We start from the raw sequence: 13,660 nt of genomic DNA on the forward strand, positions 1-13,660 counted from the left end.
AATCTACATTCTTATGTTTAGCATTTTCTTCTATTTAATAAAATTATCACCTTTAAATTAGCCTTTGCCAACTGCTGTGAATAATTTATAGCCTCTTTCCGAGATTCCCTGAGCTCCTGTCTTAATTCTTCATTTCTTCCGGTAAGCTGATCAACTTGGGCTTTCAAATGCAGACTGGCATCAAAGATTCCTTCTGCATTCTTTGATTCTATAGCCTAGTAAATTTATATTATATATTAGAAATATGGAGAAAAACAGTGAAATCGTGGTAAAAAACTGTCTTTAAATAAAATGGACATTTAAGCATTTTCCTATTTTTACTGCCAAGCATGATAATAAAGTATGCCAATTCAAATTCTTATTTATGAATCTATAAAACTTTCATTTACATTACCAAACATAGTAATTACTTCATTAAAACAATTAAAAAACATCTAGCTAATCTTAACAGACTGGAAGACTAGAAAAACAACCAGACAGGAATAAGATAACCAGGGTTCAAATTTTAATCAGTCGCTAGCTGGGAAAGTGACTTAAATTCTCTATATCTTAGTTTTCTTGTCTCTAAAAAGGAGAAAATAATGTTAGCTCTGCTCACTATACAGGGTTTTTGTACAGTCAAAATGAGGTATTTTTCTCTGAAATTATATAGGTTCTGCATTCAAAGCATGCGCAAAGGAATGGAATACAATATAATATTGAAAAATTGATCAATACAACATTCAATTAAGTGAATTTTTCAGTGCTTCCTCTTCACACAGTTGAAGCACAAATAAAAATAAAGGCAAGGTATCATAATATGGCATTATCTAAGAATAATGAATAAGCGAAAATAATATGTCAAATATTAAAATATTATCAGAGTGGCATCACCGGCCCAAAATCTCCAACAGTGGCATACATAAGTATATACACACAATGCACACATCTACATAATATATACATATAAATATATTTGGACTTTAGACAAACTGTATGGAAAAAACTGTTAAAGGCAAAGTAAGTCTTAAAAAATGAAGGTAGAAGCCAAATAAGGTAAAATGAATAGAACCAAATGCAATCTCCTACTCAGGAAGGTGATCCGGGGTTTAACTCTAGGTAGTAGATTTATAAAAGCCTTCCCCTGAAGGAGATTAGAGCAGGTCATGCAGAGTAACAACTTATACTAATTCAAAGAGGGTATCATGAAGATAAAAGTAGGTAGAGGAAGGTACTCTGACGGACAACAAGGTGGTCTAGTTAGTTGTCTCATTGAGGAATAGTGCCTTGTCTACATGGACTTTGGTAAAATGAGAATGAGTTAGATAGCTGTTGGGGGCACTGAAAAATACCTTGTAGTAACAAGGAGTGAACTAAAGTGCATAATCCAGAATTATCTGGTCTAAATTGTCATGGATTCTGAAGATTTCTTAGAGAAGGATTGTTAGGTGATTTGTGAATTTCAGACTGGGCCTATAAATCTGAAAAAACAATGACAGTCCAGGATAAAAGTAAATGAAGTCTATGGAAACAGTGGCTCCAGGAAGGCCCAGAGATTGTCAGCATAAATAGAAGTTAGGCTTTCTTGGACCATTCACTCTGTTTTCATTTGGTTCCTAAGTAGAGCTGCCCTTAGAAAATTAAGTTTGATCTGGGACACAGTATCAGTAGTGGGCATCATCACAGACAAAAGATGTTCATATAAAGAAAGCATAAAGAATCATTTTAGACATTCAAAATGGCAGAGGCAAAACGAAATCACCAATCAGAATGAGAAAGTCAGAATGAGAAAGATATAATGGGAATCAAACTATTTTCTTGCCTCAGGAAATTTTTAACATACTAGTATCATTCTCATTCTCTGCTAACAATCACAGTGTTGCTATAAAAAGTGTCCAATTACTGATTAATCATGATTTTAAAAAAAAAAAAAAAAGCAACTCAGTAAATAATAATTTTTTTCCTACTGAAATCAAGCACAAATTTGGGAAACAATATAATAATGTACGCTAAATATGTTCAGATAACATAAATGACATATACTTAAACATTAACAATCTAAAATGTGTATATTATTCAAGTTTATATAACAGATACTCTATCCTGTATTTGTAAACGGTAAATCCATTGAGAATTTCTCAAGTCTCTATATGGTAAATACAAATAGAATATTATTGATGGCTAAATCTTTCCTGTAACAATGAGTAAGTTTTTAAACATTTAGAATAAAGCCATTTCATAATACTTCTTATGGCATAAGTTCCTAAGAGACCTACACTCCCATAAATAAAAAACGAATTAAAAAAAAAAAAAAAAAAAACCTACCTAAAGTTTCTAGAAAATGAACAAAAGCAAGCAGATTTTAGGGGGAAAAAAAGGGGAGGCCAGGCGCGGTGGCTCACGCCTGTAATCCCAGCACTTTGGGAGGCCGAGGCGGGTGGATCACGAGGTCAGGAGATCAAGACCATCCTGGCTGACATCGTGAAACCCCGTCTCTACTAAAAAAAAGCAAAAACAAATTAGCTGGGTGTGGTGGCAGGCGCCTGTAGTCCCAGCCACTCAGGAGGCTGAGGCAGGAGAATGGTGTGAACCCGGGAGGCGGAGCTTGCAGTGAGCGGAGATAGCGCAGCTGTCAAATATGGAAGACAGGACCAGCAAACATTGACTTTGCCATTTTTAAAGATTTAGTCATAGGGCAGGGTGCAATTGCAGTGACCTATCATCTTTCTCATCTAGAAAACCACAGGATAGAGCCCAAAACCATGGGAAAAGTGAAAGAAAAATCCCAATAAGAAAAGAGTCAGCAAAAATGAGCTCCAAATTCTGTGTAAAAAACTCTTCAAGGTCTCAAGTTGACCCTTGAACCAAAAGAACAGAGATAAAGAGGAAAACGTCAGTGAACCTGAAGACAGATTAATAACAAATATCCAGTTGGTAGAAGAAAAGTATTGAAAGCAGCTCAAGAAAAACTACATTTTACATACAGGGAAACAATGATTCAAATGACTGAAAACATCTCATCAGACACTATGGAGATCTGTACACAGCAGAAAACCTTTCTAAAGTGATAGGGGAAAAAGATTAACATGAAAAAAAATAACTTACATTAACTAGTCTTTCAAGGCTAGGGATAATTAGAGATGTTTCTCCTCCATTAACATCAGGATCTTTCTGCATTTCCTTAATTGCTTGCAATATTTCTTTCATACCTTCTTCAAGTTGCTTATTTTCTTCAACTAATTCTTTTACTGTAATTATACAGTTTTCTCATTGGATGATCAGATCTTTTTCACAATTTACACTATTCTATACAGATGACAAATATTTCACATATACCAGAGAAATCATTGGAAAAATGCAAATGTAAATAAACATACAAGAAAATTCAACTATAAATCCTACGTGAATAGTTGAGTTAAATGACAGACCTATTTATATCATGTGCATATACACACATATCTCATCACTGGAAGAAATAAATCACAGGAATACTTTTGCCTTAACTTAAACCATACTTTATATTAAAGAACTTTAAATTTGGTGTTCTAACTTCATTTAGATTAAAGAACACACAAGAAAAATGAGTTATACATTCTCACAAAAAATTCATATTAGTAACATTCTCTGACAATGAAAATAGCAAGGCAAACCAACTGGATGAGTGACAGACTGAAGTATATACAGTACAGATGTAATTAGGAGTAAAACAGATTAGAAAACAGAGAACGTGTTAACGTCCTTTTAGGCCCATGATTTTAAGTCTAGGAAAAATAAGAACAGAAAAGTAAAAGATAATTGTAACTTACATTTATTCTGAAATTTGGCTATCACTGTCCTACTTCTTTCTAAATCTCTTTCTTTTTCAATTAGTTCTCTTGAAAGAAATTCATTCTGAAAAAAGCAGAGACAACAAAATTGATTTTTTTCAACAAAATATCACAATAGTCTATAGTTTTCAAGTTAAAAGTTTGATCAATTAAGTATAACAAAACAAAAAAAAATGACTATGAAGACATAGCAGCAATCATAAAAATAAACTAAAATCTAAACAGTAAAACAGATGGTGATCTTCCTCCCACTGTCTCCCTCTCCCAACATTCATGATAAAAGGCAAAAAGATATAATGGTTTTTGTCTTTAGTACCACAATCATCTCTTTTAATGTTCTGCCTTTACACTACCTGTTCTGCCTGGCTTCTATGACGTTCAAGTTCTATTTCTGCATTTCTACTCTGTGCTTCTTTGATCAATAATTCCTGTGCTATGATTTCATTCTAAAGAAAAATTTAATAAATTAGACAAGTCAATGAGTTCATATCAATGTACTGCATTTTAGATTTTAAAAAAGTAAAATGTGTATAACTCATGTTAAAATGCAAACAAAAATATTCTAACTGTAATTGTTACAGAACTTTCTTAAAGATGTCTTAAAAGAGCAACCACAAAAATATAAGTTGGAGAAAGGCTCACCTGAGATCTAAGAAATACTAGTTCTCTCCGTAGCTGTTCTATAAGATTTTCAAGAGGATGTATCTGAGATAATTTTGATTGTGCAGTAATAAACACAGGGTCTGGAAGATTAACCTCAAGCTTATTTTTCAATATCTCTGTCTGTAGGGGTACTTCACTTTTTACTACATCTTCTTTCAAATTGATATCAGCGTACTTTATTTGGGTATGAACCTGTTCTTCTTCTAATGTTGCTACTTGTGATTTATCCATGTCTGTTCTATTTTCATGAATTTGTTGACAAAATATTGCAGATTTTTGCCTAAGTGATAACTTCTGCATTATGTCTGAAGCTGTTGATAAGCCGTGAAAAGATGAATTGCTTTTTTGTACAAAACTAGTCTTCTCTAGTGCTTGATGGCTTCTTGACTCTTTCTTCACACAGTCATCAGAAAAATGGCATACGTCATTTATTTCTTCATGGCTTTCCCTACTAAAGTTGCTGACTAACAATTCTAGATTTCTTGAAGACTGCAGACATGGTGCTTTAAAAATCTCTCTTATTGTAATGGTTTCTGGAGTTGAATTATCTTTTACTTGCATGGATGAAGAAAGTCTAGTTAAAGGGACAAAAGGATGCAATCCACTTTCTACACTATGGTGAATTTCAGATAACATTCTTGATAATGATCCTATGGTCATATTCTCTTCTGGCTCATTCTGATCTGACTGTGGGGTATTGAATGATGATCTCCTATGCAGCAGCTCTACTTTATCTGAACTCCTAATCTGTATTCAGAGTAAATAATGTCTCATTAATCAATCTTTGAATCGACAGGTTATTTAAATAAGCAAATATTTCCCTCTACTTATTTATCAACAATAATAAGATCAGATGTTCAAGAATGAGATAAAGGGGGAAGAAATGAAAGCACAATAAAAATATTTTCCCGTACTCTCTTTGCAATACTTTACTATTACCTTTGATTTTGCTTCACTCATATTTTTGAGGCTCAATAAATCCAATTTTCTTTCACTTATTCTATCTCCTTGAGAAATGTTTTCAGTTAGGTTCAGGTCCTCAGTGGTTAATCCTATACATAAGAGAATTAACAAACTAAAAACATTAAAATAACCCTTCTACTATTCCAACATTTTAATTCTTAAAACCTACAATCAAGTTTTAACCCAGAGGAAGAATAATTGTTTCCAAACTCCCTCCAAAATTCTACATAGCCAATACAACCTTCTGATCTAGCTCACTTTCAATGAACTATTAATAATGTGAGAACCTAATTTGAATTTCATCTTCTCTACCATTCTTTGCCTATTCTATATTAAAGCGTTACTTAATAAGCACCAGTTAAAAGACATATAAAGTAAATATAAATGATGAGTGATAAGTAAACTGATTATTGTACTAATAAATTATGAAGTTTCATTTATTGAGAAAGTTTTGGATGTATTATAGAAATCATAATGCTAAAAAGAACCACTCTGCTATTATTCATATACGTGCTTGGGGATTTGGGGCAAGCGAAAAAGATATTCCTTCTGTGTGGTCTTCTTACAAAAAAGCACTGCAATGGCTATTCTAAAACTTAACCAACTGTTCTCTTTAGCTCAAGTAAAATAAACCAAAAAAAGATGCTAATTTATATTCAATAAAGCATTACTTTCACTTAGTAAAGAATAATTTAAGGCCAGCCATGGTGGCTCATGCCTATAATTCCAGTACTTTGGGAAGCCAAAGTGGATGGATCACTTGAGGTCAGGAGTTGGAGACCAGCTGGCCAACATGGTGAAACCCCATCTCTACTAAAAATACAAAAATAAGCCAGGCGTGGTGGCTCACGCCTATAGTCTCAACTACTCAGGAGGCTGAAGCACAAGAATCGCTAGAACCTGGGAGGCAGAGGGTGCAATGCGCAAGATCGCACCACTGCACTCCAGCCTGGGCAACAGAACAAGACAGACTCCATCTCAAATAATAATAATAATAATAATAATAATAATAATAATAATTTACAAGAAAAGCTTTTCAATGCATAGTCCTTAAGGAAAGGCAAAATGTTGAGTAACATATATTAACATAAAAACTACTAAGTTTTATTATTGTTAATCACAACATATTGGTGCTGTCCAGAAATTAAAATACTATACCATAAAATTTTCAAATATTCCATAATTCTAAGGTTTGTTTTGTCTGCTTGTTTGCTTAATTTTTGTTACTTTGTTTTGTTCATTTTTGCCTATTTCAGATTTACGACTGAACCCACTGACACTCACTTATCTCCTTCAGGCTGTTATTGTCATTTATTAAATTTGCAACAGACCCACAATAGAACAGCAAAAATAGCTAACATAAATAATTTCATATCCAGACAACTCACTTACCAATAATTCTTTTTAAAGGTTTAGAATAACTGAGTATACCTGAAGTTGCACTTCTTTTTCCTCTTTCTTGAGCCATTTGACGAATTTTTTTTTTCAGATCAAGTCGTTCTTCCTCTAGACTTTCAATCTGCAAAGTATAAATTATTAGTATTTCTCTATAGTTCAACCAAGAAAATAATCAACTGACTACCACACTTGCCTCTTTCAAAAGAATCTGGTTTTCAGCTCTGTACTGCTGCTGTTTTAAGCGTTTGCTATTTCTAAATTCAGTTAAATCAATCATTGTCTTTGGTTCAAGGCCTAGAATAGAAAGCAATACAATTAAAAACTTAAAAGCATTCAAATAAACTGCAAAAATGTCATATACCATCAGGCAACTGGTTATAATTCACTTAGCCAATATCACTGAAGAATGAGGTAACTCTCTGTGAAAGAATTTTCCAGATATTTAAACTGTAACTCGAGTTAAAATTTTATCACAATTATTAATGGAAATCCTAACAAAAACCTAATGTAAACTATAAACAAAGATTTGGAGCTTTTTAAACATAGAAAATATGATGTCCGTGACAGCTACCTAGACTAGCCAGAAGTCGTCTTTAGGAACTTCCAGATTCTTGGCTGTGATCTGATAGTCCAAGTGGATCAGAAGTCTAACTTGGGGTCCTAGCACAACTATGGATCCAAGTTAGATACTTTTCACACATATATATCTGTATAAAATACTTATTTGTCTATTTATCTTTTCTGTAGATAATAGTTTTGACAAATGATCATTTTAACTAAGAAAGCATTAAATGAAATTTAGCAATAATGAAATCCATATTTAGATATTTATTTTCATTTTAAAGCAGCAACTTAGTCTGCACTATCATAACACTTAAATTAGTAATATTAACTATTTATTAATAAGCTATTTATTAAAATAAAAATATAAACTCTCAAGCTGTATTACTAATTACTCCTTAAAATACTCAACCAAAGTAAAATGTAAACAGTCCGAATTATAAAAGTCAAGTACTTAAAAATCTTTAAAAGATTTTAACAGGCCAGGCGCAGTGGCTCATGCCTATAATCCCAGCACTTTGGGAGGCCCAGGTGGGTGGATCACTTAAGGTCAGGAGTTGGAGACCAGCCTAGTCAACATGGTAAAATCCCATCTCTACTAAAAATACAAAAATTAGCCAGGTGTGGTGGTACACGCCTGTAATCCCAGCTACTCAGGAGGCAGAGGCAGGAGAATCACAACACAGAGAGGTTTAAACATCTCATCTGTAACAAGAGCATTTTGCAAACAAATGTGGGTAATACATACCCTACTTTTGTTGGAAAAAAAAAAGGTTAACCTCTGATATGTGGTATTAATAAACTTTCATTTTTTTAAAGAAGCAGCTATTACTGAGGAGATGCTAGACTGAGTAAGGCAATGTTCCAGCCCTGCCCACCCACCACTCCAATACCATAAAATCTGATTCCACTTCAATCAGGTTAGCTCCACTTTTATTTGTATTAAACATTTTATAAAAGTATTTGAGGCCGGGCGCGGTGGCTCAAGCCTGTAATCCCTGCACTTTGGGAGGCCGAGATGGGCGGATCACGAGGTCAGGAGATCGAGACCATCCTGGCTAACACGGCGAAACGCCGTCTCTAGTAAAAAATACAAAAAACTAGCTGGGCGAGGTGGCGGGCACCTGTAGTCCCAGCTACTAGGGAGGCTGAGGCAGGAGAATGGTGTAAACCCAGGAGGCGGAGCTTGCAGTGAGCTGAGATCCGGCCACTGCACTCCAGCCTGGGCGACAGAGCAAGACTCCGTCTCAAAAAAAAAAAAAAAAGTATTTGATAAGAAGCATTAAACTACTTAATAAATAATAATAAACACAATTTAAATTTAAAAAAAAGACCTGTAAATCAGGCTGAGCAAACTATGTAACTTAAAAGATGGCTTACCCACACGCTCTCTAAGTGCCTCATTTTCATCAAGGAAATCATTGATCTTCAATTCAAGTTTATTGATTTCCTTTGTCAATATTTCGATCTCTCGATCTCTGATTTTAATTTGGTTTTTACAATTCTTTATTTCAACGACAGCATCTTCTAAACCATATACTCCCTGAAAAATATCCAATCTAATTTAAAATATAACATGGTTTACTTTAATAAATTTATCAAGTTCATGTTTTTTTTAACTAAGTCTAAAGGAAAATGTACATATGCCTATAATTTATATCATTATACCTGTCTTTTATTGTGCTTCTATAAACCAAATCCAGTAATAATAATGATGTAATATGTAACAGTTAAAACTTTCCAGTATAATATCCTAAAGGTAAAGTGACTCCGAATATGTATTACATATAAAACACTTACCAAAATACTAAAAGAATTAGTAAAAGCAAATCAGCAATACCAGTAGAATAAGTAAGTCATTAGTTGCTTGAATCAGTTGTAACCAATGAAAAAGTATAAAAAGTGGAGAGCAGGTTGTATTGACACAGTATATTCCTGTCATAAATTCTGTCAAATTGGCCAGTGGTGTCACATCTACATGGTGGCCCAATGAACACAGATAATAAAAAAAATGTAATCCTGCTGCCTCATCAAAACTGATTATTTGGACAAATCACTTGTGATCAAAGGTTTGAAAACAATTCTCCTGACAAAAAGTAAATGCTCAAAGATTTCAATAGTTCAGTATAAATTAATGAGGATAACCTTTATCAAAAGACACTTATGGAATGTTTTTTAAATGGTATGCAGTAAATAGCACAGAATAGTCTGTGAATGGCAAGAATAATTCTAAGCTCCTTGAATGACAAGATAAAAATACATACCGATTCATAATCTTTTAACCTCTTCAGAGTCTCAACTAATTCTTTATCCTTTTCCCTAGCATCAGCCTCAGCCAGTTCAGCTGTTCTCTCAGCCTCTTTAGTTTTCTCTTTTAAAATGTCTAACGTTGACTGAATTTTCATATAATGAGTCTGTTGAGAAAGGGTTGAAGCACCTACAGAGTAAAAACAAAAATCATTAATTGAATTGACGACTTATTCCTTCAAATCAGTGATTCCAATATGGTGGCAAGAAAAGTGGTATGCCATTAAAAAAAACTCCTCTAAATTTGTCATTTTATATTTCTAAGATGAAAGTTTTGTTTCGGTTTTACTAATACAATTAACTAAAAAACTAAAGTTCAGCAAAATCTTCTTAGCTGAAGGGGTATGGATTTTAAAAGGTTGCAAAATACTGCTTTACAAAGAATGATCATTGTGACACAGACTGCTAGCTATTCCTAATATTTAACCTCCCTTTTGTCCACTGTACTAAAACTATGGATTTTTAGCTCGACATATGGCCATTTGAAATAAAGAACTAAATTTCCACTGACATACAAGCAGCTATGTGTGGTCATGTCAGTAATGGAATATAAATGCGAAGGTCATACGTGAATTTAAAAAAAAAAATGTTTTTAAAAGAAAGGAGTAATCTTTATCTTTCCTCCTTCCTACTAGCTGAAATCCACATGCATATGAGGGTGGCAACTTCACATGAATTAGAAACCACATGTTGAGATAGGCATAGCAACAAGATACAGGGTCCCTGATAGGGAATATTTGTGCATCTGTCACACAAATCCTGCCCTGGTTGCTTCAACTTTGTCTATATTATAGAGAAATAAATTTCTGTCTTGTTTAAATTATTGTACTATGCTTGATTTTTCCACCACTTGCAACTAAATTCAATCCAAACTAAGCTAAAAACTTCCTAAATGCCTACTTGTAATATCTTACTAAATTGTTAAAAAAACAAAACCTAAGATTGCTATCATTCCAAAATTTATTGACACAGATTATTCTCACACTCAATCATAATAAGCACTTACTAATATATAGGTTATATATTTAATATTGGACTTAGGCATAAGACTAGTATGTGAGATCACAAAAGTTTTTACGAAATGAGCCCAGCTGTCTGGAGCTAACAGCTAAGCTGTGGAACGTGACACAGGCTGAGTTGTCCCCCAGTATCTATTCTCCCTTTCTTCCACATATCTACTCTCCTATCATTCTTCCACATGGCCTATACAATAAACACTGTATTTGCCTGCCTATCCTTCAGCACATGCTTTTAACTCTTGTCCCCTCTTCCTCTCTCTTGCTGTTTGGGATACAGACATGAGATAAAGCTGCACTGCATCCATTTTGGATGGGCAGATGAAGGCAACACCCTGGAATGCTTAATTCTAGGCCATTATGTAGATGAGAAATAAATGTCTATCTTGCTTTTGCCATTATTCTTCAGCTCTCTGTTTCTGATAACTAAACCTAATCCTAATTTATGAAGGAAGAATACCATTAGCCATTGCGTTTTACAAGTTAAGTTCAAGATACAGAGTACAGTCTAGTACACACACCTTCTGTGAGCTTTAGGGATTATATAACTATGGACTGACTAAAGTGTTATTAGATAAGTTCTTTTCCTTATGTGACAGCAGAGATCAATTGCCACTTTTTCTCCTAGTAACCAGAATATGCACAATCCATACTATTAGTCATCCTTTTAAAGCAGTTTAAACTACTTTCAAAGTTTTCTGATACAAATATAATAAACACATATATAGAAATACATAAATACATATATATATGTATAGTGGGCTCTTGAAGCTATTCAACAGTCATACCACATTCTCCACATCTTCAGTCTTTCAGATGACCATTTTATACTTTTGCTTCTCTTCTTTCTCCTCAAACTTATGAAACATCTTCTCCTATCCTCACCTTCAGCTAAGAACCTTGCTCCCTTGTTCACTGAGAAAAAAGCAGCAACCAGTTTAGAACTTCAACAAATTCCCATTACCAGGATGTCTACCAAGTCACCTATATTTATATCTATACACTCTACCTTCTTTTCTGTAATTATGGATGAACTCTATGTTCCTAGTTAAGGCCAACCTCTTCACTGGCACACTAGGATCTCATCCCATTGCATTCTTAAAATATTATTGTTCCAGAAGTTCTCTCTCTACACTTCATTGATTCATCAATGTTTCTTCTTTAACGCAGCTTTTCTATTAACCTAAAATCATGAGTTATTTCTTCCATCTTAAAGAGAAAAATGTTTTCTTAAACCCTCTTTCCCCTCAAGCTACTACCTTGTTTTCCCCTTCTCTTTATAGAAACAGTCCTGGGAAAGAGTTCCTGTATTTCCTTATTACATTTCCTCTCTACCCATTTTCTCTTGAACCAAAAATGACCATTGCTAAGTCAAATAGTCAACTTCTAGTGATCATCTTGACCTATCAGCATCAATGAACACAGCTCTGAAAGCAGTTGTTTCTTCTTCTTTGGTTACATTCCTCATGTGGTTTTCAGGGCTCTCCAAACTCCTGCTTTTCCTCCGAGCTCTCTGGGCTTTCCTTTTCAGTCTCCTTTGGTTGCTCCTTTTTATCTCCCCAGCTGCTAAAGTAGAAGTTCTTTAGATTTTTCTTCTTAATCTACATTTACTTCCTTGGTGATCTTAGCCAGCCTCATTACTTCAATTACTTTTATGGAGACAGTTACCAAACATATCTTTAGCCTAGACTGCTGTCCTAAACCTTAGACTTTTATATACAAGCGCCTACTTAACACCTTCACTTGAATGTCTAATAATCATCTCAAACCTAACATATCTAAAATTAAGCACCTGATTATCTCTCAACCTGCTCTTCCCACAACACCACCATGACCAAAACTTTTGGTTCAGACCAAGAGTTCTCTCTCTCTCACATCCTACATCTGATCTGTTAGCAAATTCCATTTTTATCACTTTCAAAATACATCCAGAACTGCTACATCCAATAACTCCACTGCTACCACCATGCCCCAAACCACCATCTCCAGATTATTGCAATCGTCTTCTAACAGGTCTCCCTGCTTTTTATTTACCACTCCTACAGTCTACTACAAACACAGTCTAAGTCAAATTATATCATTCTTATCTTCAGAAACTTTCCACGTTGTCCCTTCTCACTTAAAAGCCAAGCCTGCACAATGAACTATAAGGCCCCATATGATATGGCCTCAGTTTACCTCTCTGATCTTATCACTCCCCCAATTGCTGACTCTACTCCAGCCAAAAAGACTTCTTTGTTGTTCTCAAACATGCTTTGTACACTCCTACTTTAGTGCCTTTGAACTTATTCTCACTGCTTAGAGCCATCTGTATGTTTTACTCCTTCACTTCCTTTAAGTATTGGTTCAATTATCTCCTCAGCAAGGCTTTTGCTTCATTTTCAAAATTACAACCATACCTGCAAACACCACATCACTACACTTATACACACATACGCGCGCTGAATCACTATTTCTTCTTCATGTCATATATATATGTGTGTGTATATATGTGTGTGTGTGTATATATATTTAGCAATTATAAAAAACATGTCTATGAATTTCCCATGAACAGTTTGCATTAGTGTGCCCTGGCATAACTATAGTATGTAGTGCTATAGAAATATAACACAGATATTGTGAGAACTTATATTCATAGAATTTGATGTGTTAAACTAGGTAATATGGCTCAGGGTAAGGAGAATATGATGAAACATTAATTTGAGTAAGATTAATGTGAAATGACCTCTGAAAACTATCAGCAATGCTGCTACACTGGTCAAAATTTTATTATCCTCCATTCTTTGTTAATTATAAAAAATTAAATAAAAATAATTGTATCACAATTTTTCATTTCCCTCATACCAGTGACCTGGTAATAAAAGTTAATGTAATTTTCACCAGAGGAGAAAAATAATAGAAAATACATCCATCATTTACAAAGGTAAGCACTAGTAATATAAGTAT

At 34.0% G+C, this 13,660-nt stretch overlaps 1 protein-coding gene across 4 annotated transcripts in view; it reads right to left on the bottom strand.

Annotated features, from left to right (window-relative positions):
• CEP290 (centrosomal protein 290) overlaps window positions 1–13,660 on the bottom strand; it is a 95,465-nt gene that overhangs the window by 64,539 nt on the left and 17,266 nt on the right. For 2 of the 4 annotated variants that reach the window (XM_065524643.2, XM_065524644.2), the window contains exons 14-22: window positions 9,656–9,828; window positions 8,772–8,934; window positions 7,024–7,124; window positions 6,864–6,951; window positions 5,409–5,521; window positions 4,160–4,252; window positions 3,786–3,870; window positions 3,085–3,227; window positions 51–215 (exon numbers count right to left, since the gene is read on the bottom strand). In XM_065524643.2, the coding sequence (XP_065380715.1) occupies window positions 51–215; window positions 3,085–3,227; window positions 3,786–3,870; window positions 4,160–4,252; window positions 5,409–5,521; window positions 6,864–6,951; window positions 7,024–7,124; window positions 8,772–8,934; window positions 9,656–9,828 (1,124 nt within the window). The remainder of the gene's footprint in view (window positions 1–50; window positions 216–3,084; window positions 3,228–3,785; window positions 3,871–4,159; window positions 4,253–5,408; window positions 5,522–6,863; window positions 6,952–7,023; window positions 7,125–8,771; window positions 8,935–9,655; window positions 9,829–13,660) is intronic. The other 2 variants (XM_005571825.5, XM_045365678.3) reach the window with 1 other exon arrangement.

This window comes from Macaca fascicularis, chromosome 11 (assembly GCF_037993035.2).
Source record: "Macaca fascicularis isolate 582-1 chromosome 11, T2T-MFA8v1.1".
Lineage (NCBI taxonomy): Eukaryota > Metazoa > Chordata > Mammalia > Primates > Cercopithecidae > Macaca > Macaca fascicularis.